Below are 27,434 nucleotides of genomic sequence, written 5' to 3'. Positions count from 1 at the left end.
GGTGCAATATGGGCGGTTGTTGACATCCTCTGTAGCAGGAGTCATGTCCTCTACCCGGGATTTCTTAAGCGTATATTAACAAACTTTTATAGAAGCAGGATGTTGGCTGTCATGGTTTCCCTGCTTTCCCTGTGGGAGTATGGGATATTATGAGTTGTGTTGTGTTAGGGTTGGGGTAGTTTTAAGAAGAGTTTCGATTCTATATTTGTATAGGATGGTTTGGATAGGGCTGATCTTGCGCCTCAGGCAGGGGCTTAGATTAGATGACCTGTGGGGTCCCTTCCAGCCCTGCTTCTCTGTGAATCTGTGACTCCTGGTCCCTCCATCTCTAAGCCTCAGCCCCCCTCAGACCCAGCTTCCCTCCAAGGGCACAGAGATGGCATTTTCAGTCATGCAATTTGCATAGTCAGACAAAACTAGAGCTAATGAGTCAGATCAAGGGAGACTTCCTCCTTCCCTGAATCACTGACTTTCCTGCTGGAAACTTATCCTGTCACCCGGACTGGAATTCACAATCCCCCAGTTAGGTGTCTCTCACCTAGCCCCAGCTAGTGTCACTATGTGAAAATTACCTGTCCCTTTAGCTATTACATTCCAAGCAGGAGCTGAGCCCAGCTGGGATCAGAAAAGAACCTACCTCCATGGCTAGAGACAGCATTGCTCATTGTGGTATATTATCAGGGACTGAGGCCTAAGCATTTGGTACACCCGACAGGCAGTTATTCCAGGCAAAGTGGGGCCATGGGACAAGGTTGCAGCACCTGCGGCTCCTTGTAGGAAGTGCTGAAATTTGCCCAGAACAGGTGGTCTCTGTACTGGCAGCCTAAGTGTGGGGCTGATGGCAACTCATCACTGTGGCCCGTATTGATAAAGGGGAGGGGCCATGCCTATCTGTGTAAATGGATGTGGTTGGCTGGAGGTTGCAGAGATCTGAACCTCCTCTGACCACAGCGGAGTTTAGAGAACAACATGTGATGCAGGAGAAATGGGCTGAGAGCACTGTGGCTTCCTCTGGCCACTGCCCTAGCTCACTTCCTTTTCTGGGGCATCACCCTCCCTGAAACTGGGGACCGGGGCGTTGTAGTAGCACGGAGGGACTGCTCAGTGCATCCATCATGACACCTGTTCTCACAGTCCTCTTCATGGGTGAGTTTGTGCGCCTGTGGAGCGGATGGTGATCTGAAAACGGCCTGTGCCAGTGTAGGAATTTGAGATGAGGGCATGTATCCATGGTCTGAGACCAGGATCTGTGTTTATCGGCTGGGGGCAGGGACAAGAGCATGTGCCTAAGGGAGGGGCAGGAAGGAAGGGTCTGAGTATCTGACACCATTTTCATGTGATAAGTGGGGCATGAATCCCTGAGACCAGGATTTGAGGGAAGATGAGAACTGGAAGACAGCAATTCCTGTGGAGTCCTGGAGCCCCTTCCCTCTCAGTTAAGCCAGTTTTGGGATCCCAAAGGGGAAACAACATACAGGGGGCAAGTGCTTCATTTGCTGGGATCTAGTCACTGATGAGCTGTTTGCTTCCCAGGTTGCTGGCTGGCTCCTCAGAGCAGGGTGTGGGGAGGTGAGTAACACCCATTCCCCATCCTACATCACACAAGAATTTCTTCCCAGAGCTCAGGCCACATCTCCTGCCTCTCCCCTGTACCCCCTGAGGGAATGGAGTAATTAGAGCAGGGCCTGGTCCACAGCATGAAAAGCAGCAGAGATTCCTGCTCTCATTTATTCATCTTTGGCCAAGCAGGCATGGGAGTTGGGACCTGAATATCCCAGTCTGTGCCAGCGCTGAGAGGGCCCTTTCTTGTGTTCTGGGCACCTCTGATGTAGCCCAAGAATGCTCTGGGTTTGTGCTGGTCTTATACTATAGCTGGCATGGTCATGGCTGGGCTGGGGCTACCAGATGCTCTTACACTACAAATCCTAGGTAACAACACCCTGCAGTGCAGTGGTTGGAGGTCACCCTCCATAGAGTCAACTCTGTTTGTCCCAAACCCAGAGCAATAGGGTCATCTCAGTTTGGGCTTCTCTGCTGGCTTGGCTGTGCCTGAGGAGCCAAGCAACAAGGCAACCTGTGCAGGAGCCAGGACCTGAGCTGAACCAAAACAGCTGCTGGTCAGGCACAGCTCAGGGAGGCATGGGATGGAGTCTAAGGGAGGCAGAGATAGAGAGAGGGCTGGAGATGGGGATTTGAGTTCATGTCTGCCCATGTCTTTCTTTCAAAGCAGATCGAGAATACCCCAAGCCCCTCATCACTGTGATCCCCAGCCAGGTGGTGGCACTTGGGGGCAATATCACTATCTGCTGTGAGGGTTTGTACCCAGGAATGAAGTTCTATCTGCGCAAACATGGATGCACAGACCAGCTGCAGCAGGAGGTGCCTCAGGGGAACGTGTCTGAGTTTCCCATTACCAATGTGAGCTGGGAAGATGGAGGGAGCTACAGATGTGACTATCACCCCATAACAGATAGGAACCGCTGGTCGGATCTCAGTGACCCTGTGGAGCTGGTGGTGAGAGGTGAGGGACCTAGCTCAATATCCCCGATCTCTGCCTCACCCTTACCCCCAGCCAGACCCTCCACAAGTCTCCATCCAGAAGTGTGCTGCTCAGTGTGGCTCCACCTTAAGTCCTAAGGCCCTGGCAAGGGGATGTTCCTTGTCTGGGGCTCTCCCTGGTCCGTAATTGCCCCCCATATCCCAGGGGAAGGAGTCTTCCCAGGTGGGGTTACAGGACAGAAAGACCTTTTCCAGGGCTACACATTGGTTACAGAGTGAGGAGATGATGTGTGTGGTATTATATCATAGCACATGTATTTCCTATCGGGCAGAGCTGCACAACCCTGCCCACAAGCCCAGGTAGAAATCTAAATACAACCCAGGTGTCCTGACTCCTGGCCTGGTGCTCAAACCAGCCTGCCCTGTCCTGCCCAGAGCTGTAAGTGGAAAACAGGAGTCCTGCAATTTGGTCTCCTTATTGTACTCACTGGGCACCAGAGACTCATAAGTGCACATAGGGAGTTGTGATGAGCTGTCATGGGCCAGGTCAGTATTCTCCCCTCAGCCCACAACAACTCACCAAAATTCCCTGTGGGACTTTTGCTGAGTGGGAAGCAGTGTTCGGGAGCAAGACAGGAGTGATCCTTCCCTCAGTGCCCTGCCTTGGTTGTATGGAGGGGACATGTGCATGTGTGCAGGGCACTGCTTGGGAGCCAGCCAGAGGTGAAGGGGGCTGAGGGGGAGGAGGGGGTGCATGCAGCAGAGCTTGCAGGGCTGCCCCTGCAGTGCTCCACATGGGGCCGAGCCCTGCCCAGGACAGCCGGTGCTCTGCTCTCACCCACACCTGGCGGGGCTGTTTCCAGTGCTGCTACTATGCACTTGCTGCGGCTGGGGCAGTGGGAGGCTTTCTGCTTTCCTTGCCTCCAGCTGTGGCCCCTGCCCCTGCCCCTGCAGCACCGCTCTAGGCAAGCAGGATGCTCCAGTCATGAAGCTCCTGCCCAGTCCATGGGACTTAGGCTCCAGGTCCCAACATCTTCCCCCAGCTCTGCCCACCCAATGCAATGAGCAGCCCCCTGCGGGTGGAGCAGGCTGAAGGTGCTAGGAGCTGGAGGCCCATTTGCTGGGCAGAAGCTGCCTGGCTAAAGTGCCCTGCCCACCCAGAGCAGTGTGGCAAGGGCAGGGACAGGGACAAGGGCAGCAGCTGGAACTGAGGGCAGAGAACAGCCCCAGCCTGCACTCAGCTTCCAGCAGGGCTGGTGCTGCTCTGCTCCCCTTGCCTCCAGCAGTGGCTTCTCCCCAGCTCCTGCCCCACTGCGCCGCTCTGGATGGGCAGGCTGGGAGACGCTTCAGCTCTGTGGCTCCAACTGGAGGGAAGCACAGCAGCACCCACTGGCTGCAGCCTCACTGGGAACAGCCCCACTGGAAGCTGCATGCGGACTGGGGCTGATGGAAGCGGGTGGGGCTCAGCCCCATGCTGAGCACTCGGGCTGCATGAAACTTTGCTGCCAGTTTTGTTTCTACACTGTTTTGACCCGTTTTGAGGTTGAAACAGCAAAATCAAAATGAAACAGATACAGTCTAAACAGCCTCAAAACAAAATGAGGGAAGTCGAAATGTTTTGCCATTTTGACGCTGCTTCGACGTTTTGCTTATAGGCTATAATGGGGAAGGATAAAACAGCCTATAACTGTCATTTCTGGCCTGATTTGGATTAATCCTGTCAAAATGAGTGGATTTTGAAACCTGCCAAGTTTCAAGGAGATGGGTATAGGGGGTTTGGGGAAACTGCGCCCCAACATTTTGTAAGCAAAACTTGTGTCACATATACGTGTTAAGCCACAGTGGGGTCAAACCTGCAGGCATGCTAGCCCCTGCTGAGGCCACAAAGCCTGCCAGCTGTCAAGGAAATAGGTGCAGGGGCTTCTGGGGCCCTGAACCTCTAGCTGCTGACAGGCAAAACTCATGACATGGGTGCTTGTGCAACTGACTGTCTCTGTCTTGGGACAGAAGCAGTTCCTGGCTCTGTACTGATTCTTTCCTCCCCTTAGTTTGTGGTTTTGTAGGTGTTAATCCTTGCTCATTAACTTGTTATCCTCACTAGCTACTGTGTATTGAGCTGGTCCCTGAGTGAATCAGGGACGGGCCTAACACAGTAGCTAGCTAGCACACACACCCATGTCACGAGTTGTTCCTGTCAGCAGCTAGGGGTGCAGAGCCCCAGAACCCCCCTGTATCCATCTCTTTAACAGCTGACGGGCTTCATGGCCTCAGCAGGGGCTACTAGGCCTGCAGCTTTCACCCTGCTGCACCATAACACACACAGTGTCATCCATGTCATGTGTTTTTCTTGTCTGCAGTTTGAGGTACAGTTTCCCCCAAACCCCTGCACCTGTCTCCTTGAAACTTGGCAGGCTTTGTGGCCTCCACAGGGGCTAGCATGCCTGCAGTTCTGACCCCATTGTGGCTTAACACATCATGTGACATGAGTTTTCATAGTTTTCCTGCTCCTGGCCCCTGAGTGCCAGGGGCTACGTCAAACCGCGGCTTTTAAAGGCCACAGTTTGAATTTCCCATCACTGCCCCAACAGCCAATCAGGCGCTCCGGTCTTCCCGGAAGTGCCTGCTGGCAGTCCCACCCCCTACACTCCCCCACTGGGGGTTAGCCCCGGGGGTGCTCTCTAGCTTGGGGGGACAGTCCACACTAGCCCACTCCTGTTTGCACACTCTGTTTGCATGGTGCAGCTAGGGAGCGTGGCTCCCTACCAGCTCAGCTAAAAGGGATCATGAGGGCTTCCACTCCGGATCTGGCTCAGCTGTGTCCAGTCCCTCTGCCCCACTTACCTTAGGGGGATCAGCTGATGCTGTCCCCACTGCTTGTTCCGCTGCTGCTGCATCTGCCTCTGCCTCCGCCCTGGGTCAGGTAAGGGAGCACACGTGTGTGGGATGCACATGTGCCTGAGCCCTCCTCTCCTTCCTGCTCCTGGCTCCCGAGAGCTTTCAAGAAAAACAGTTTCCCTGAACCCCCTGCACCTATTACCTTGAAACTTGGCAGGCTGCATGCCCGCAGAAGGGGCTACCATTCCTGCTAGCTTCATCCAAATCAAGCCAGAAATGACAACGTTATAGACTGTTTTGTCCTTCCCCATTATATCCTATGGGCAAAATATCTAATTCAGCATCCTGCTCCCAGACTCACCTACAGCCAGACCCTCAGAGGGTGGTGGTGATGGGTGGGATGTTTCAAGCCAGGCTCTTTCCTGGAGCCCAGGATGGGGGACACCCAGTCAGGGAGCAGGGACTGAGACACTGGAAGAGTTACCAGGTACCAGGGAGCAGCATGTGCTAGAGGTTGAGGGAAGCTGTTTGTTCAGCCTTTGGTCTGCCCCTTTGTACAAGTGCATTCAGGAGCCGTGATCACACCTCATTTGCCCCAGTCTGTGTCCAGGGGGTGATGAATGAGGTTGAAGGAAGCAGAAGAATGGATCTGTGATGTCAGGTGCTGGGTAGGATCTAGGAGATAATGCTGCAGTTCCTGGGTCCATCACAGATGGGGGCTGCCTGCTGTGGGCTTGGGCTCCCCACCCTGGGTGAAGGGGAGCCGGGGGCTGTGCGATCCTCTATGCTGTAGCGGCTGCCACCTCCCATGGGCAGCTGCCAGTGCTTGGGCACTTCTGCAGGGGGCAGGAGTCTCCAGTCCCAGGTCCCTGGCTCTGTAGCTCTGGCACAGCTGAGGGAGCAGGGGGCTGGAGGGGAAGTGAGGGGCACCAGCAGGGCCAAGGGGCTATGGAATAGATGGGGAAGCAGGGTAGACAGGAAGGAAATTCCCAGAATGGCTGGTCTCCAGGAGATCTATTCCTCAGCCTAAACAGACCCTTGCACAGGGACTCCCTTCAGTGTATGGAACCAGCCAGCTGGGGCTCAACTTCTACCCTGCAATGTCCAGGATCATATCTTCGTGTCTGTGCCCCATTCCTGGTCATTACCTTTGTCCATCCCAACCTTTAGGACAACCACCACAGACAGATCCATGGGTGGAATAAGCCTGTTATGATGGCTGACTGGATGTGGATTGTCTTTCCTCTCCCAGTACCTGTCCCTGTGTTCCCGGGGTCAGTTGGAGTTGGCTCTGAGTCAGTTCAGTTCATCCTAAGGGAAAAAGAAGTATCTGTCATGCTCTAAGAAGGGGAAGTGGCTCAATAGGAAATGGAGGATGCCAGGCTGGTGCCTGCAGTTGGGGACAGTTACACAGGAGTCCCCCATCTGCCCTGTGCTGGCAGCAGCTGCTCTACCACGGCCTTGTTCTCTGCTGTGGGGAGAGAATCAGGCCAAATTTAGTCTGGTTGTCCCTCAGAGGCTACAGGGGAGCAGAAATGGGTACCAGAGTCAGAAGGAAAGAGCTAAAATGAAGATTTAGACACGGGGTGGGAAAAATAGGGCCCACAAGCTAGATTCAGCCCACCAACTGATTGCATCTGGCCCATGGTTGCTCCTGCCATGCTCTGAATGGGGCTGAGCCCTGCTTGCTCAAGCCCACTCCCACTCTTCAGCTCCCAATACAGCTGCAGCTGGCCGGGTGCTGCTTGGCACCCCCTGCCTCCATTGACTCCTCCTCCTTCTGCCCCTGTTGCACTTCTCCAGCCACCTTCCACCTACTTGGCCAAGGAGGAGCCACTGGAGGTAGCACCAGAAGCAGCCTTGCTGGGAAGCTGTGTGCACTGGCTGGGTCCAGCTGGTTGGGACAGGACATGGGACAGGCTGTCCCAGGTAGGAGTAGGCAGGGCTTGGCCTCCAAGGAGCACTGTGGAGTTAGCTGCCAGGGGGTAGGAGGGTGTGGATTGTACTTGCACCATATGGGTAGCTCTGCTGCACATGCCTCCTGCCCCACCCTCCCTGCATCCTGGCCAGGTCCCAGGACCTAGGATGCAGGCAGTACCCTATCTCCCTCCCCCACCGCACAAACAGACATTCACACCTCCCCACCCCCTGCACACACAATATACAGAAGTAAGACTTTATTTTGAGCTATGATGCAATCGCCTCTATATACATTACTCAACAAACTATAAAGCAGCAAAAATTATGTTGAAATTGAATTAAGATATGTTACAGTAGATGTTTGATTTTTAGAATATGGTTTGTTTTTATCTCTAATTTGTTAAAATGATATCTTCTGAAAGATTTTACGTGTGTGGCCCTTGACAGCTCACCAAAACTCATGAAGTGGTCCTTGATACAGTATCTCATCCCATTCTCATAAATGAAGTAAGAGGCTGTGACACAGATGTTTACACAGTCTGGTGGGTGGCAAATTGGCTTAGTGGTCACACCCAGAGAATGGTAGTAGACAGGTCGGTATCAACCGGGAAGGACCTGGAGGAAGTGGGGTCCCTCAGTGTTCGCTCCTTGGATCTGCACTCTTCAATATCTTCATCAGTGACTTGGATGTGGGTGAGAAGTGTACTCTGTCCAAATCTGTGGACAATACTAAATTGGGGGGGCTGAAGTGCACACTCCAGAGGGCAGGGAATGAATGCAGGCAGACCTGGACAAGTTAGAAAAGTGGGCAGTACACAATAGGATGCAGTTCAACAACGGCAAGTGCAGAGTGCTGCACCAAGGGCGCAAAAATATCCAGCACACCTACTGGCTGGGAAGTGACCCTCTCAGCAGCACAGAAGTGGAAAGGGATCTCTGAGTCATAGCAGACTCCAAGATGAACACGAGTCGTCAGTGTGACAAAATCATCAGCAAAGCTAACCGCACTTTATCAGACATCAATAGATGCATGACAAATAGATCCAAGGAGGTGATACTTCCCCTCTATGTGGGATTGGCCAGACCACAGTTAGAGTACTTCATCCAGTTTCGGGTGCCATCTTCAAGAAGGATGTTGATAGACTCGACTTCAGGAAAGCTGCCTTTGACAAGCTCAGGGGGCTTGTCAGTGAGGCCCTAAGGAGCCACAACCCAAAGGGGAGAGGAGTTCAGGACGAGTGCTTGCTTCTCAAAGGAGCGATCCTGGACACTCAAGCAAAGTCTATTCTGTCTCGGAGGAAAGGCAGCAAAAGGGCACAGCTTCCCCCTTGGCTCTCCAGGGAACTAGTGGACCTTCTGCATCTAAAAAGAAAGACCTACAAAGGATGGAGGACTGGATCCACCTCCAAGGAGGAATACACTGCACTGGTCTGGACCTGCAGGGAGCGAACCAGGAAAGCCAAGGCTGTGACAGAACTCCAAATAGCTACAGGCATCAAGGACAATAAAAAGTCCTTTTTTAGATCTGTGGGCAGCCAGAGGAAAAGCAAGGGCAACATTGGACCGCTGCTGAACCAGATGGGACAACTGACAACCGACACCCAGGAAAAACCCAACTTGCTAAATGGGTACTTTGCATCAGTCTTTCATCAGCCCATGGGATGTCCCTGCCCATTACAGGACAGGGAGACCTGGGTGAGGGAGATTCCTTACCCTCCATCAGTGCTGACCTCATGAAGGAACACCATGAGAGGCTGGACATCTTCAAGTCAGCTGGCCCTGACAATCTACACCCCAGGGTACTCAAGGAGCTGGGAAGCATCATAGCCCAGCCTCTGGCACGGATCTTCGAGAACTTCTGGTGCTCTGGTGAAGTGCCTGAAGACTGGAAGAAGGCCAATGTTGTGCCTATCTTTAAGAAAGGGAGGAAAGTGGATCCGGCAAACTACAGGCCCATCAGCCTGACCTCTATCCTGGGGAAAGCCTTAGAAAAGATTATCAGAGGCCTTTCTTAACAGACTGGTCAATGGCAACATCCTGACGGAAAGCCAACATTGGTTTGTTGCGGGTAGGTCTTGCCTGTTCAATCTTATTTCCTTTTACGACCAGGTGACCTATCACCTCGACAAAGGAGAAGAAATTGTTGTTGTATATCTTGACTACAAAAAAGCCTTCAGTCTGGTATCCCATGATCACCTCTTGGCAAAACTGGCCAACTGCAGCCTCGGCCTCACCACAATCCGCTGGCTGGGGAATTGGCTCCGTAGTTGGACCCAGAGGGTGGTGGTTGATGGAAGTCAATCATTGTGGTGTCTTGTGACCAGTGGGGTCTCCCAAGGCTCTATTCTTGGGCCTATACTATTTAACATCTTCATCAATGATGTGGACATTGGTGTCAGAAGCGGACTGGCCTAGTTTGCTGATGACACCAAACTCTGGGGTAAAGCATCCACGCCTGAGGGCAGGAGGGTGATCCAGGCTGACCTTGACAGGCTCAGGAAATGGGCAGACAAGAACCTGACAGTGTTTAACACCAAAAAATGCAAGGTTCTCCACCTTGGGAGGAAAAACCTGCAGCATGCTTATAGGCTTAGCAGTGCTACGCTGGCTAGCACTATGGACGAAAGGGACTTGGGGGTCATGATTGACAGCAAGATGAACATGAGCCTGCAATGCGATGCTGCGGCTAGTAAAGTGACCAAAACGCTGACTTGCATCCATAGATGCTTCTCAAGCAAATCCCAGGATGTCATTCTCCCATTGTACTTGGCCTTGGTGAGGTTGCAGCTGGAGTAATGCATCCAATTTTGGGCTTCTCAATTCAAAAAGGATGTGGAGAAGCTTGAGAAAGTCCAGAGGAGAGCCACGCGCATGATCAGAGGTCAGGAAAACAGACCTTACAATGAGAGGCTGAGAGCTATGGGACTCTTTAGCCTGGAAAAGCACAGGCTCCAGGGTGATCTGGTGGCCACCTATAAGTTTATCAGGGGTTCTCACCAGGAGCTGGGGGAACATCTGTTCTCCAGGGTGCCCCAAGGGATGACAAGATCAAACGGTCACAAACCCCTCCATGACCATTTCAGGCTGGACATAAGAAAGAACTTCTTTACTATCCAAGCCCCCAAAGCCTGGAATAGACTGCCGCCAGAGGTGGTTCAAGCACCTACCTTGAATGCCTTCAAGAGATATATGGATGTCTATCTTGCTGGGATCCTATGACCCCAGCTGACTTCCTCCCCTTTGGGCAGGGAGCTGGACTCGATGATCTTCTGAGGTCCCTTCCAGCCCTAATGTCTATGAATCTATGAAATCTATGAGAAGGTCCAGAGGAGAGCCACTCAGATGGTTAGGAGCTTACAGAACAAGTCCTATGAGGAAGGACTAAGAGACCTGGACCGTTTCAGCCTCTGCAAGAGAAGGCTGAGAGATTTTGTGGCTGCCTACAAATTCATTAGGGGGATGCAACAAGGGATCAGAGATGCTCTATTCACCAGGGCACCTCTTGGGTAACAAGGAGCAATGGTCACAAAGTGACAGAGAACGGATTTAGACAAGATATCAGGGAAAACTTCTTCATGGTAAGGTTGGCCAAAATTTGGAATGGGCTTCCAAGGGAGGTGGTGCTCTCCCCTACCTTAGGGGTCTTTAAGAGAAGGCTGGATGGGCATCTGGCTGGGGTCATCTGACCCCAGCACTTTTTCCTGCATAGGCAGCGGGTTGGATTCAATGATGATCTGTTGAGGTCCCTTCCAACCCAAGCTTCTATGAATCCACCCAAAATAACTACCCACCTCTGGATTAGAGGCTGAATTCTAGTGCCAGCTCAGGCACTGATTTTCTCTCCACACCACCACCAGTTGAGCTAGTCACTCTTTGCCTGTGCCCCTGCCCTCTCTCTACACACACGCATGCACACACACGCACATACACAAAAGCACAGTATCTGGCAGCAACCTGGCAGGGGACAAGAACAACATGAATAATACGGGGCTGCAGGTTTTGCAGATTGCAGTTCCTGCAAGAGGGAGAAATGTAGAGCCGCAGATCCAGAGCACTAGGGAGCTTCTCCAGAGCCATCTCCCACTTGCTGTCATTTCTAACTGTTTTTGTATCTGATGCTTTGTCACCTACCCAGGCCATGCCAGGAGGGTGGGGAGTGTGGATTCTACCTGCACCACCTGAGGAGCTGTGCTGCACACACCTCCTACACCACTCTCCCCAACCATTGTCTAGGTCCCATGACCTAGAAGACAGCAGCCCCCCCCCACCCATCCCCAACATACATGTATACACACACCCCCACACACAGACACACCACATACAATATACAGGAATAAGTTACAGGAGTAACTGACTAGCCTCACGAGGGAAAGGGACCTAGGAGTAATAATAGACCATAGTACGAACATGAGCTGTCAGTGCAATGCTGTAGCCAGCAGGGCAAACAATACTCTGACATGCATCAACCAATGCATTTCAAGCAAAACCAGGGAAATGATTCTTCTACTTTACTCAGTATTGGTGAGACTGCAGCTGGAGTACTATGTCCAGTTCAGGGCACCACACTTCAACAAAGACATGGAAAAGCTTGAGAGAGTGCAGAGAAGAGCTACCTGTATGATCCGAAACTTGCATGACAAGCCATAGGAGGAAAGGCTGAGGGACTCGGGTCTCTTCAGCCTAAAAAAGAGAAGGCTAAGAGGGGACTTGGTAGCAGCTTACCACTATATCAGGGGAATACATCAAGGGCTTGGGAAACAACTGTTCACCAGGGCACCTTTGGGGAAAACGTGGAGTAATGGTCTTCCTGGAGTTTGTGGCCATTTCAGGCTCAACACTAGGAAAAACTTCCTCACAGTTAGGGTGTCCAGGCTGTGGAATAAACTCCTTACAGAGGTGGTGCAATCACCTACCCTAGAAATCTACAAGAAGAAATTGGATGGTCACCTCACTGGGGTCACCTCTCCCCAGTTGTCTTTCCTGCCTAGTGCAGGGGGGCTGGACCCGATGATCTTGGGGGGCTGGACCCGATGATCTTGTGTGGGGCTGTGTGAAACGGAAGCATTTCATTTTGAACAGCATTTTGACATTTCAGCAGAACAGTGTTTCATTTTGACTTTTGTTTCAAGTCAAAACGGCTATTCTGTTTCATTCCGTCAAAATGTTTTGGTGTTTCAACCCAGTTTCACCATTTCCCCCATAGGTCATAATGGGGAAGGACAAAACAGGCTATACTTTTTTCATTTCTGGCCTAATTTGGATGAAACTTGCAGAAATGGTAGCCCCTTCTGAGGGCATAAAGTGTGCCAAGTTTCAAGAAGATAGGTTCAGGGGATTCAGAGAAACAGCACCCCAAAATCCTGAGAGGCTAACTTGTGTTGTGTATGTGTTAAGCCACAGAAGGGTCAAAACTGCAGGCATGCTAGCCCCTGTGGAGGCCACAAAGCCTGACAAGTTTCAAGGAGATAAGTACAGGGGTTTGGGGGAAACTTCACCTCAAGCTGCGAACAATCAAAACTCATGCCATGGGTGACACTGTGTGTGTTAAGGCACACAGAGTGAAAACTGCAGGGGTGGTGGCCTCTGCTGCAGCCACAAAGCTTGCCAGCTGTCAAGGCACACCCCTCTCCCTCTCCCAGTTACTTGATTCAAAGCTGTCAGGTTCTCTGGAGTCAAATACCAGGTCCAAGTTGTTTGTTGATGCCCAGTTAGCCAAGAACTCCCCATCAAGATTTATGTTCTTAAAGCCCTTGTTCTTGAGCTGTGAATTGAAATCACCAGATACAAGTCATGGGTGTTCGATTGTTGGCAGCTGGCAGAAGATGAAGGAATTCCTGGAAGCTTATAACATTCAGGATGAAAGTGTTACTAATCTAGATAGTGAACCACGCAATATTGTCGTCTGGTGAGGAAGCAACTTGGCACCACTCTGTCTCACATGACAAAGGCTGCAAGACCATAGGACCTGCTGAGCGTGACGGCAGCATAACTAAAGCCTTGCATTTTGAGTCTGTCAGGTGATTCACAGTGTGTTTCCTGAAACAGAATGACAGCTATATTGTGCTCAGCAGCAATCTGACTAATAGCAAAGGCTTAACTGTGCTGCTTCCTTCAATGTTGTATTGTAGGACGGTAGATGGAGATTATTGTCTACTAGTGCTGTGGACCAAGAAGCTGTAAACACGCACCCTTAAAAGGGCACTAGGCGTGGTGGGGGAACGCCGCAAGCAGTCCCACAAACTACTTGCTTGGTGGAATCTGAATATGGGGTCAGCCATGGAAGTGTGGCATTAGCTTCCCTTGTTGGCCTATGTGGTCAGGCCAACTCTCAGGATCTCAATATTGCACTGTTGGACAGGAGGGTGTGACACAATTGCACATATACAAACACACAAATCAATTAGGCGCATACACACACACACTACCAGCTCAGGCACATACACATCCAAACCAGCCTAGGCACATGCATACCTATCACCAATTCAAGCACATACACTATACACCCCAGAACTTAGACGCAGATCACTAATTCGTATATCATGCACACAATGACATATATATATATATACACATACACAACACACCTACACATACACGCCAGTTCACACACATACAACCCACTTACACATACACACAGGTAAGTTCCTAACTTGGATGGTACAGTGTGTATGTGTGTGTTTGGGGTACCTGGGGGAAGGTTCAGGTGAGAGAGAGAGTTAAAGTGTAGGGAGGGAAAGTTGCTAGAACCGGGATTAGAACTAGTGGACTACAGAGAATCTGGCTGAGGAACTGAGGCTTGGGTTTACTTAAGAGGGGCTGGAAACTGAGGCAGACAGCTGAGATATTGGGGGGGCAGATAAGTGGTGGCAAGGAGGAGACAGCCAGGAAAAAAACTGAGGCAGAAACCTGGTTGCTCAGGGGAAATGGAAAAGGCAGCGAGGATAAGACAGTGGCAAAGAAACAGGGGGCTTGGAGGCAGAGAGGAGGTCAGGACAGGTGTTGGAGGCAGCAGTGAGCCAGAAACAGGAGAGGGAGAAATGAGACAGAAGTTAGAGGGGTGAGGAGCAGAGATTGGAGCAGAGCCAAACCATAGTAAAGCAAAACCCAATTTAGGGTCCAAATAACAGTTTTATTAAACAGACAACACACTACACAGCTCCATGAAGTTATTGGTTCATACACACACACACAAGCACTCACAATGGCAGCAAGAGAAAGAGACTCAGTGGAGGGGTTGGAGTCCAGGTAGGGAAGAGAAGAGAGTCCAAGTCCTTGGATGAAGAGGGGTGGGGGGTGATAGCTACCTATCCAAGCTGGAAAGGGGTACTTGTCCAGTAGGTGTTGTCCAGAGGGGGGTTGCCAGCATGGCCTCTGGGAGGCTAGGTGGTGCGGCATGGTGCTGGTCCAGATGGAGAGGGTGTCCCACTGGGTCTGTCTTCACTGCCCCTTTTTATAGGGGCAGAGCTTGTGTGACCCTAGTGACAGGAGGCATGCCCAGGCCAAGGGTCAGCCCCTGGTGTACTGAACATGTGTGCTCCATGCAGGGATGTGCAGTTTCGGGTGTCTGTAATGCTGGGGTACAATGGTAGAGTTGCTGGTTCTGCAGGGTGTTTTGTCTTTCAAATGCTGGGTTCTTGTCTCTGTTCCTGGGTGAGGTCCATGGTTCCTGGATGAATCAATGCTAGGTGATGGCCTGGTCATTACAGGTCATTCAGTAGAGGCCTGCTACCATTGTATTTCAATCATTCCCAATCACTCTCATTCATCCAGGAACCAATTTACATGGGAGGGGTACATGATCATACAGTTGCAACACAGGGGATACCTGGGCAGAGAACACAAGATGGAGGCTTGACATACAAAATGGAAACTTGACACGACTTATGCTAACTTACATATATAGGCCTAAAACAGTAATCACACAATATAAAAGCAGTACAAATATGATAATTATCACTTATAAAACAGTGGGTATTGATATCAAAATAGCAGGGAACTTATTTGCAAAGAGGGGAGAGAAAAATAAAACTTACTACCTAAAATAAAATGTTAAAGCTTATCCTACATCTTAACTTACTTACACTTATCTATAAGGAATAGAGAGGGAGAGAAAAAGTCAGAAATGGTTGGGGAAGGGGAGGGAATGTATTTAAAAATAAATAAATAAAAGAAAAACTGGGGGTTTTGCTACACCCTCAAAGAGGTACTGATTTGGTAGACCAAGAGAAGGTTGCCACAATCTACCCCAGTGGCCTGGGCTGTGATTGCTGGGTGAATAGAGCACCTGGGACAAAAGTTTCATCCTCACTGTGACCCATCACAATCCTATCACGAGAAGTGATGCCTGCTGACCACTGTTATCCAGAGTCCTCTCTGCTCCTGGCCCCCAAACATGAAGTTTTGCAGCCTCCTACACTCAGCACAGTCCATTGCAGTCCTGCAGCCAGGAGTATCCCAGCCCCTGAGCACTATCGGGGATGGGAGGGGCTAGTGCAGCCCCTCCCAGCACTCACTGCCTGTCCTGCTGTCTCACACATACCAGAACGCTTAAGGAACCAGGCCACCCCCATTGCCATCGCTGTGTTGTGTGCCATCATCCTCCTTGTCCTCGTCCTCATGGCCTTCCTCTACTCCAGAAGACTGCTAGAAGGTACGTGCTATGCCAGGGAGGGAAGGGCTTTCAGCTGCTTACCAGGCTGGCAAAGGTCAGTGCCTGGATGGGAGGCTAGGAAGGAAACAGGGTGAGGGGCGGGGGCTCAGAAGCAGGCCTTGTCCCCTCACAGCCTGTGCTGCCCTCGGGTGGTGCTAGAGGGCCCTTCCCTGCAAGGAGCAGTGAGCGTGATCGTAGTGGATGCTGGAGGAGGAGTCCCTATAGGAACACCCTCTGACCCCCACCCCAGAGGCAGCTGCACCTCAGTGCCAGCAAGCCAGCAGCAGGCACCTTAGTCACATGGGTCTGAGGGAAGTGCCTGGCCTATGGGTCAAGTTCATTATAACCAGCATCACTAATGAGCTCTGCAGGAATCCAGGTTCCCTTCTCTTTCCAGTTGTTCTTGTGCTGTGATGCTGACCATACTGGACAGTGCTGCAGACAGCACCCTCTGACCCAGCCTGGCGCCCCAAGGAAATTTTGCTCAGCACCTCTATAGGAGGAAGCGCTTCTCCCCGGCCCCTTCATCCCCTATGCCCTGTGTGGGGGAAACAACAGGGGCCCAAGCACAGGAGGACTTGGTACAGATCAACTTACAGAGTATTTTCTATCTCTGTCTGCAGGGAAAGGTTGGGCACCAATATGGAGCAGGTAGGGATCCCAGCCACACTCGTCCTTCTCCCCTGGAGCTGCTGGGCTTGTACCCCAGCTGTGGGAGGGGAGTGAGGTTTTGTGGGTTAAAACAGGAGGGAGCAGGCCTGGGAACCAGGATGCCTGAGTTTTCTTTTGACTTTATGTGATGACTAGGGTTTGGGAGTGGGACAGAGAGACTGGACTCTTGAGTTCTCTCCCCAGCTTTGGGAGGGAGTGTGGTCAAATGAGTTAGAGCAGAGGGGTTGAGAGCCAGGACTCCTGGGCTGTTTCCCAGGAGGAGGTGGGAGGTAGTGGTCGGAGGAAGGGGTGGGAGGCCTGGAATGGAGATGTAAGCTTGGGCTGGCTCTCACTGCACGTGACCCTTACAAGAGCTTATTTTCTCTTTCACCCCTACAGGGATTTGAGGGCTCCAGAGGCCCCAGAGCCTGTCTGTAAGTGACACATAATGGGAGCACGGGGTTAAGAGGAGAAAGCTTGGAGTGGTTCACTCACATAAGGCAGGGCCTGATCCACAGGGCCTGCTGGCAGATTGCAGAGCAGGGAGGGCTTCCATCAATAAGACAGCTAATCTGTCTTCATTTTCTGGCCTCCATGAACTATCCCAGGCTGGAGGGGAAAGAGAGATAGAAAAGTCCCCATCTACTGTAGACTCCTTGCCTGTTGCTTTAGCCCACCAGCCTCTACTTCCATCCCAGAGCTGGGGATGGTTTGCAGGAATCCTGGCTCACAGCACCCAGGCTTCAACATGCAAGATCCCATCCCCGTCTTTGTGCTTTCCTTCTGTGCCTCTGTTTATTCCTATGTAACTAAGATCTAAGGACCTGCCCCAGTTGTAGTGGGGGAGGCTGGCTGTCAAAGGTTCAGGATCCCCTAGATGGGCAGGTGGATGGGAGAGATGGAGGGTCAGAGCTAGCCGGGATGTGAGCCAGTGTAAGATGAGGCCTCTTGGATTCACCTGCTGTTTCTGTTGTAGATTCTTCTGTCACTGAAGGAAATCAGGCAGAGACCCTGGTAAGCACCTTCCAACCCACCCCACACTGGGCCTGTGTGACCCCAGACTCTGACTGCTCCTCCAGCTCCTTGCTTTTTGCTTGGGGCTGTTTGATTTGAGATGGGGATGGGGTTGCTGTGTGGTGGTGGACTCACAGCATCACCTGACAGGAGTCCAGACTGCTCCATGCATGCACATGCCTATGTGCTGGCCTCACTGCTGTGTCTGGGGGACTTGCTCCTGGGTCTGTTCTCTGCTGTGTGTTTTTGTATCTGTGGGTGTTTGCAGTGCACCACCAAACATGTGCATGTATAGGGTGATGCCTACCGCCCCCAACCCCCACCAGCTCCCCCTCCACCAGCAGCACAGCCAGAGCAGAGCTGTGGAGAGCAGAAGTGGATGAGGGCTGCCAACTTCATGCTCGGGGCTCCCCACCCTATTACCTTTCCCTCAAGAACCCTGCACAAGCCACATGTCCCCTACCCACTCAGCAGCAGCAGGGGACACAACTCCACACTGCTCCTGCCCCCGCTGCCAGTGCAGGGTTCCCGAGGAAAAGGTAGCAGAATAAGGAGCCTCAAGCCAACAGCAGCCAGCCTGCATCTGCCCACACCCCACACACAAATCTTTGGGGGCACATACTACTCCATGCCCCCACTGAGTGGTGCGCACAGTAACAGGGAGCTGCCCCAGCGCACACCCCCTGGATGAGCTGCCTGTAGCCCAGTCTGCTCCATGCCCTGACCCCGTTCCTGAGGCACAGCGCTGGCTGGGCAGTATCCCCAGCTGCCTACTCCCTCCTTGAACATAGAGGCCTAGATCTTCCACCACCATGCCCCTTCTATGCTGTTCCCCCTTAGGCTTACCTTCAGGGAGCTGCTTTCCACACTGCCTGGCTTTATCTCTAGCCATGTGCGTGTGTGCAGGCAGACACACATGCATATGGCTCCCCCTGCGTTATGCTCCCGGCAGCCCCTTGCAGGATGGATCACTGCCAGCCTGCAAGGGGAGACCTGCAGTTTCCCAATCCCTGCACAATGCTGTGTATCTTGGATAAATACTGTCCCAGAGTCCTGCAGTCCTGGACCAAGACTTGATGTTCCCATTCCGGGACTGTCCCACCCAATTAGGGATGGGTGATCTCCCTAGCCATGTGATTGGGTATGAGAAGGTTGTTATGGCTGTGACTGTGGGTCGTGCGTGCAGGGTGTGAAGCACAAGTGTGTGAGTAAACCTGCATATGTTTTTTACAATGGGAATATTTGTGCCTCTGTATCAACATGAGTGCCTGTGTAAGCAGGCACCGAAATATGAGTGTGTGTGTGTGTGTGTGTGTGCGCGCGCGCGCGTGTGCACGCATGGGTGTAGGGTTGTATATGTACCTATGCAACATACCCCAATGACTATCTTCTTACCTGCTCTTCCCTTCCCCTCTCAGCCCCAGGACGAGCTCCATGCTTATGCTGATGGTATCACCTACGCTGAACTGAACCATGAAGGTCTGAACAGGAAGGGGAGGAACCCTGCCCCCACCCCTACTGAGCCCATCTTGTACACCATGTTCAAGCTGACCCAGGGGTCCTTCAGTGGCAGTCCCTCCCCACCCATGCACTCCTAGCATGAACCCAGATGGATTATCCCAAGAGTGGAGGGGCAGGGAGGTGTCTGCCCAGCAAGGGGGTGACAGCCATTAACTTGCAATTGCAGCACCCTCGTGTGGACTCAGCTTCCAGGGAAGATTTACTGGGAACCGCCCATCTGCCCTTCCCCCACTGTATCCCCATGTCCTTGCCCCAGCACAGGCTGGTGTTGGGGAGCCAAACAGGGGATTCAGTGCAGGGGGAGAGGGGATGCCCCCAGGCAGCTCTTTACATTAACTGACATCCTGCTTCATCTCTAGATTTGTTATCAATGCTGAACCCCATGCTCTGACTGGTCCCTGCCCCCAGGATATCAAGCTATGTTCATCAGGGCAATGCAGGATCACTCTAGGGTGTGTCACAGAGGGCTGCCTATGCTGGGACACCTTACTCAGTGCTGAACTTCTGCTGTTTCAGTAAATGGCTTCCCAGCAGAGTGGGATGCACAGTAATTATATGGAGAACCCATGATAGTAGAAGTCATTTGATGAGAAGGAAAGTAATAAAGCCACAGTGCTGCCCTATCTGGCCTCCCATGCTTTGTTCTCATCCATGGGATGTGGTCAGGCCCTCTCAGAGGTCGAGAGAGGCCCAAGCCACTTCCATTTTTTGAGGCTCCCAGTATATTTAAAAAATATTAATTCATAGTGCACTGCAGGCGGTGTGGCCTGGTAATGGGACACAAGTTTAAAGTTGTATGATGAATGTCTTCTTCTTTCAATCTCGTCAGTGTATCTCTGTGTCTTTATGTATAACCTCATTTGGAGATAACATCAAAAGTCTAAATCTGAGGCCCTCTGTGAATGAGAGGCCCAGGCCAAATGGCCCTTCTGGCCCCCCCGTGATAGGCCCTGGATGTGGTGTCAGGAGGGAGGGGACTTCAACTGGGGAGTCAATGAAAAGCAAAACCATTTCTGAAGGAGAAGGAAAAAACTACAGAAACAGAGAGGAAACAGTAATCCCAGTGCTGTGGCCTGTCCCTGAGTAGATGGACATTGGAGGGGAGGGGGTTTATCCCTTCACCTGCCTCAGATTATATTGGGAAAACTAGGACTTTGCACTGGGAAGCAGAACAAGAGCAGCTGCACTGCTGGATGCAACTAGCAAAGGTTTGCCATATGCTTCAGCAGCCTCTGGACAAACTAGCAGCCCCTTGGAGAACCCGGGTGACCTCCAAAAAGTGTTCTGGAAGCATTTTCAGCCAACTCAAAATATGTCTGTGGCAAGAAATGTCTTTTTACTGAAGCCACCTCCACACATTACATCTATTGTGCAATTCCTCAGTTAACTGCATAATTAATTTAGACTGGCTACATGTGCAGATCAACTATGGAGCCTTTCAAAGGGCCAACCAGCACTGAGGGTGTTGCTCAAAAATGTGTAATGACTTCATAGCTGGTTTCTATCCAGCTTTAACATGCACTTGTAGCCTATTCCCCTTATGCCTGGGAGATCCCAGTTGCTACAATTTCCCAGCCATAAGGGTGCTTTGTGGCTGCCAGGGCTGAGAGTCCCATCAGATGACAGACTCTCACCCCAGCTGCGCCCACCGAACAGTTGAGGCTGAGATTCTGGCATCTGATGGACTCTAAGCCCTGGAAACTGTCGGGTAGCTCAACACTGTAGAGATAAGCGAAGCACCCTTGTAGCTAGAAGCCCCATCAGCAGAGCGGGATCCCAGCCACAAGTGCCTGCTTCTTCCCAGGATCTGTCTCCCCCTGCACAGGCAGTAAGACACAATGACATCTAATGTTCAATCCCACAGTCACAGCTCCTAATTTGCCCATGTGGCCTAGCAGTAGGCATGACTGTGTGGATCATGTATTAGATCCCATCGCACCTTTTCCTGCCCGTTGCTTCCCCAGATTCCCTGAGTATAATAGGGAGTCTGGGGAAGCAACAGCTGCATGCAATGCCCAGCTGCGCAAAATGGCTAACTCAAGCCATCATCCTGTCCTAACAGGCAAGTGGAGTCAGGACAGTGATAGGAATGAATGGGGCAGAAGCCTGGAGGAGAAAGCACAAAGAGGCCACACTGTCTGCACCAAGCTACAGACTTGGTCAAAGTTAGTGATCAAGTTCACATGCAAACGCACAGCATAAGAGGAGCAGCCACAGAGGGGTTCTACCAGCAGCACAGAGAAGACATGAATATATGAGAGAAATTACAAACAGATTTGTGCAAAAGCAACTGAGGTGCCTGCTGTGCAAAACAGCAAAAGAAAATGGTTTCTCCAGGCTCTTGTACGTGTCACGATTTTTTCCCATTCTTGCATTCCAGCAGTGTTACAGTTTGTAACAGGTTTTCCTGACAGTTTAAAAGTCTTTTTGGTGCACTAAAGTAAAACTCATCAGGACATAGCTTACTTTGGTTTGCCACGAATTGAAGTATCGCGTCCATGGATTCATTACATGCAAACACAAATGTACTCAAAGACATGTAATGAGCCCCTTTGTCCACCAGATAGAGTAGCAACTTTTTTGTAGTTCACCCCTTTGTTCACCAGATGTCATTCGAATTGCACTTACAAATGGATGAGGTTAGCTGCCCTATTTTGATAACTGGGTGTAATATGTTTCTTTGAACGCCAGGTGTTTTGCATGACAGATGTTGCAGTCCACCCAATCCAAAATATGTTTATTGTACCTATGTTCATCTATGTGCCTGTACGGACACCCACCCCTCCCCCTGCCCGCCACTCACTCCCTCAGCCATGTCCTGGCCAAAGTGACAACAGCACCATCACCCCGTATCCTGCCCCTGCCCCTGCCCCTGTCCCTGAAAGAATGCCACTTTTTTTCCTTGGCTGTGGATGCTGCACCACTATCAGTCAGATGCATGGCAGCAGGTAAGATGCCCTTAGATGAACTGGCACTCGCCTTCAGATAACCTATAGCCAGTCACGACTACAATGTCTCCCCCCACAGTCAGACTCATCACCCCATTCACTGCCCCTACCCCTGAAAGAATGCCCCTTTTTTTCCTTCCTCACTGTATCACTCAGGTCCCTGAGCCATTCTGCTGGCCCTAACTCACGACCAGGGCACCCCCTGGACATGGTAGTGTGCCCCCTCCCCAACCCACAGTACCCTTCCACCCCTGTGTCTTTTGTGTATGTATTGCCTTTCCCAGTTTGGCAAGTCAGGGAACCCTTCCTCATGTTGCAAAAAAGGGTTCATTTGGCACAAAGGCTGGCACCCTAGCCTGATTATCTTCTGCTGGAGGCCGCCACATTGAAATAAAAGAAGGCAGAAACATTTATTTACATAATTTATTAGCCATAATTTAAAGAAATAACTAACCATTGCTGTTACTGATTCTTCAAGGTAAGCATTAGCAAGAAGCAGGCAATATGCAATGAGTTTCATTATATTAGTAGATCTTTTCTACAAGCACAGGGGTTGATCAATAATTATAAGCAATTATGACCACATAAGCAACACTGCCCTTCTGTTTCCAAGCTGGTCAGCCCTTCTCTCTCCCTTTCTCGTGAATACCTTCCAAACTCCAGGAAGGATCTGAGCAGCGACCTGAGGGGTTCCCAGCTCTGCTTTCAGCTCCTTCAATCGGAGGCCAAGCAGCTCAACACAAGGCCAGGGATCCAGGAAAGTCAATAGCCGTAGGTGGAGCAATGCTACCAGTGGTGGCTGTATAGCAGTGTTCCTGCCTACCCTGTGGGAGATCTGGGTTCAAGTCCCAGTAGAGGTGACTTGGGGTGAGCAAGACAACAAGGAGCAAGTCTTCTTGCAGTGGAAAGGGACCATTGTGTTTTCTCCCCCTCCAGGTACCAAGACCCTATGTTTCCCTGTCACTTGACATTTTGCATTTTGTGCCTTTTTATATTTCACCAACCCATATTGTTTGTTCTGCTGTTTGTCTTTTATATTTTGTTAACGCTGTTTTTGTCAATGATTGTAAGTGTCTAACCTTTGTTGAATCCTGCCCCCTCTGGGCACTGTAGTGTCCACTATACCCTCTGATTTATGCCTGTTATGTTCCCAGTATTAAAAGGTATATGGTTAAGTCCCCATTGGTGGTCTGGCTCTGCTCTATAGGGGAGGAGAGTCCCTGTACCTCCCACAGTGCTTGTGCACCTGCTTTGATCCCTTCATTTGGAGAGGGGGTACCTCTTGGAGTACCGCCCAGGTTACAAGCATAGTGGGGATGGTAGCCTCTGGTGAGAGCATAACACATGCCAAGTTTCAAGGAGATAGGTGCAGGGGTTTGGGGGAAACTGCACCCCAAATTACTGAAAGCCAAACTCATGTTACATGTATGTGTTAAGCCACAGTGGGGTGGTAAGGCTGCAGGTCTGCTAGCCCCTGCAGAGGCCACAAAGCCTGCCAAGTTTCAAGAAGGTAGGTGCAGGAGTTTGAGAGAAACTGTACCTCAAGCTGCAGACAAGCAAAACTTGTGACATGGGTGACACTGTGTGGCAGGGCACTGTGGATGCCTGCCACTTTAAGGGCCAAGCCAAGCAGCCAGCAGGTGCTTAACTGCGGCAGCCATTTTAGATCCATGGCTGTCTATATAAAACAGGGCAATTTGCTGCTAGCAGATCAGGTATTAATATTGCCTGGTTGCAGGGCTGTTAGAAACATCCTGGAGGTGAGAGCAAGAGCTGCAGGGGATGGTTTGGAGGCTCCTGGTCCTGGGCATGACCTAAAATTGCACCTTGCTGGGAGTGGGTGGGGCTCCTGGTGGTGTGAGAGCCCCTGGGAAATGCCAAGCCAGTTACTACTTCAATGAAAGGCAAGTAAGGGGCACCTTAACCCCAGCCCCTACCTTTGGGTGGATTATATACCAACAGAGCAGGATAGGCCAAGTAAGCTTCTGGAGGCACCTGAGTCTGCTGGGGAAGTGACCCTGCAGGGCCAGGCATGCTTCCAGGAGCACCTGATCTGGGAATAGGGGACCTTGACCCAGAAGTGCAGGCAGGAGGTGGAAACCCTGCTGAGGTACTTGGCTGGTCAATGCTGAGGCCAGGACCAAAGGGTCCAGGGGCCCACCATGAGGGACACCCATGAAGAGCAAAGAAGCTAGGGGTCCCATCTGGGCCTGAGACAGAGCTAGGGCTTACAGAAGCCAAAGGTCCCCAGGGTTGGGGGCTGTAGCTAATGGGTGAAGGGGACACTTGAGCTAACTGCCTGAGATGCCATCTGTAAGGCTTAGACTGTGGTGTAGGAGTGAAACAGAGTTGCAGATAGCCTCCAGTACCGCCCCCCCCCCCCCAATATCAGGGTGTACAATGGGCAGTGTCCTGCCTTAATTAATAACCTAATTAATTACCAACAAGGTGTGGCAGACAAGACAGGAAGGTGGCATGCCCAGAGGCTGGTAGGAAAACTAGCCCTGTGGCTAGCCAGGGACACACACTTTGCCACACTGTGTATTAAGGTGCAGCACGGTGAAAGCTGCAGGTCAGCTGGCAGGCTTCATGGCATCAGCAGGGGCTAGCTGTCAAGCAGATGGGTGCAAGGGCTTCTAGGGCCCTGAACTTCTAGCTGCTGACAGGCAAGTCATGACATGGGTGCTTGTGCAACTGTGTTGTCTTGGGGGAAGTGGGGGGGAAACTACTGCCAGCCTGGCTGCTGGGCCCTGCTACAGCTGCAAAGCCTGCCAGCTGTTAAGGAGATGGGGGGGGGGGGGTGTTCTGGGGCCCCTAGCTGCTGACGGTCATGCAGCTCCTGCCCAGCGCATGGGGCTTAGACTCCAGGTCCCCATGTTTTCCCTCAGCTCTGCCCACCCAAAGCGATGAGCAGCTGCCCGCAGACAGAGCAGGCTGAAGGTGCTAGGAGCTGGAGCCCCATGTGCTGGGCAGAAGCTGCCCAGCTGAAGCACCTTGCCCACCCAGAGCAGTGTGGCAGGGGCAGGGACAAGGGCAGCAGCTGGACCTGATGGCAGAGAACAGCCCCAGCCTGCACGCAGCTTCCACCGGCTGGTGCCAGTGCAGCTACAGCTGGCTGGTGCTGGTCTGCTCCCCTTGCCTCCAGCAGTGGCTCCTCCCCAGCTCTAGCCCCTGCTGCACCACTCCGGGTGGGCAGGCTGGGAGATGCTCCAGCTCTGTGGCTCCTACTGGAGGGAAGCACAGCAGTACCCACTGGCTGCAGCCTCACTGAGAACAGCCCCGCTGGAAGCTGCATGCAGACTGGGGCTGATGGAAGCGGGTGGGGCTCAGCCCCACGCTGAGCGCTCGGGCTGTGTGATGTTTCGCCACCAGTTTTGTTTCAACCTGTTTTGAGGTCAGAACAGCAAAATCAAAATGGAACAGATACAGTTGAAACACCTCATTTTGTTTTGAGGCTAAGTCTAAATGTTTCACCATTTCAACACTGCTTTGACTTTTTGCCCATAGGCTATAATGGGGAAGGACAAAATGGCCTATAACTGTCACTTCTGGCCTGATTTGAATTAATCTTGTAGAAATGGTAGCCCCTTATGAGGGCATGAAACCTGCCAAGTTTCAAGGAGATGGGTGCAGGGGGCTTGGGGAAACCACATCCCAATGTTTTGAAAGCAAAACTTGTCGCATGTATGTGTTAAGCCACAGTAGGGTCAAAACTGCAGGGATGGTAGCCTCTGGTGAGGCCACAAAGCCTGCCAAGTTTCAAGGAGATAGATGGAGGGGCTTTGGGGATACTGCATGCCAAATTCTTGAAAGCAAAACTCATGTCATGTGTATGTGTTATACAACAGGGGGGTCAAAACTGCATGCATGCTAGCCCCTGCTAAGGCCACAAAACCTGCCAGCTTTGGAAATAGAGGTTTAGGGCCCCAGAAGCCCCTGCACCTAGCTGCTGACAGGCAAAACTCATGTTTTGGTGCTACTGCAACTGACTGCCTCTGTCTTGGGGCAGAAGCAGTTCCTGGCTGTGTATTGATTCCTCTCCTTAGCTTGTGGTTTTGTAGATGTTAATCCTTGCTCATTAACTCATTATCCTCACTACCTACTGTGTATTGAGCTGGTCCTTGAGTTGATCATGATTGCTTGGTAACACTAAACTCTGAATTAACTTGGAAAGCCTAAAGCTTCCAGCAATTCAATATGGATTCATAGATTTGGCCTCTGAATCATGATCCAAAGCTTTGCACAGCCCTAACCTCTACCTGCCTTCTGACTAAAGGCTACCATGACTAACTCTCTCCTGGTCACATCAGCTCATTGAAGCAAATCAAGGAAGCTGGGCATAAAAGGTGAAGGGTCAAGCTCCATATCACCAATCCCAATTTCACCCACCATGGGACCCTATAACACATTGCCATTTTTGGCAGTACTTGACAAGCCTGTGAGGGTGCCCCAGTGTTTCCTATTCCACCTCCTCTGAGCATAAGCCCCACCTTCGCTCACCTTCCATGTCTTGATGGTCCTTGGTTCTTGAAGGGGAGGCTGCCCCAGGGTCTCCCCAGGTATGACCTATGCTTGCACTCATGAAAGTGAGGAGTTATTACTTTAAGGCCTAATTGCTTGCTCCAAATCTGCTTAACATGCCTATGCCTCACAGGTGTTACTTGTATGACCATTGGGAGGTCTCAGCCTACTTGGCTTCTACCCCCTTTCTGTTTAGCTACATCCCCCAGTCTAGACTCACTAGATAGGGCCTGACTTTGAAGCTCTAACTCTAATATGCTACTTATTGCAGGGCCCTTGGTGCTTGTCTTCTGTGCCCCTCTGGTGCTGGGCTTTCTAGCGCTTAGCAGGTCACACCCCTCTGGTGCTAGACTCTCTGGCCCTGCTGTAACTGCATCCCACGGATGTTAATGAGGCCTCCACCTTCCCTACCATCTCGACCACAAACCACCAGTTTAAACTATAACAAAAATACCAAGCCCCTGGGCTATAAAACAAAACTAAGGGTGGCATTTAGCCTTCTTACTCACTTTCTTTTCATGGGCTCCCCCTCTCAGTCTCCACTGCTGGATGCTCTTACTTATAGAGAGGCTGCAGCTCTGCTTGAAACTCACTGGAGTCCACCATCCACCTCAATCCCATCTCTGGCTTGTTCAGACCTGGGCTTATATACAGTCACCTGATGTTCATAATCAGCTGGCCAGCCTAAGGGCTTGGCCCTTAACCCCTGCCCTGCTGCCAGGTTATGCTTTGAAGAATGGGGTCTTAATGGGGCCACCCAGCCTTCTAGTAACAGGGCTTGGGCTTCTGTTACAGACCCTCCAGAGGTCTAGAAGCAGGTGGACCAGATGCCCAGAGCCAGGCTCTGCTCTGAGCCCTGTAGATTAGGGACAGAA

General features: G+C 51.5%; 1 protein-coding gene across 1 annotated transcript; it reads left to right on the top strand.

The window, feature by feature from the left end:
- The first annotated feature begins 1,059 nt into the window (after window positions 1-1,059).
- LOC149863780 (uncharacterized) lies at window positions 1,060-19,515 on the top strand. The gene is made up of 8 exons (XM_090049951.1): window positions 1,060-1,146; window positions 1,534-1,569; window positions 2,231-2,521; window positions 15,797-15,904; window positions 16,528-16,555; window positions 16,955-16,989; window positions 17,532-17,569; window positions 18,988-19,515. Exons 1-8 carry the CDS (start codon window positions 1,116-1,118, stop codon window positions 19,165-19,167), a joined length of 747 nt encoding a protein of 248 aa, XP_089906077.1. The 5' UTR covers window positions 1,060-1,115; the 3' UTR covers window positions 19,168-19,515.
- Window positions 19,516-27,434: the final 7,919 nt, after the last annotated feature.

This window comes from Crocodylus siamensis, chromosome 5 (assembly GCF_052110815.1).
Source record: "Crocodylus siamensis isolate JL-2025a chromosome 5, ASM5211081v1, whole genome shotgun sequence".
In the NCBI taxonomy this organism is placed as follows: Eukaryota; Metazoa; Chordata; order Crocodylia; family Crocodylidae; genus Crocodylus; species Crocodylus siamensis.
The sequence above is the reverse complement of the archived record's forward strand: the minus strand, read 5'-3'. Positions and strand labels throughout refer to the sequence as shown.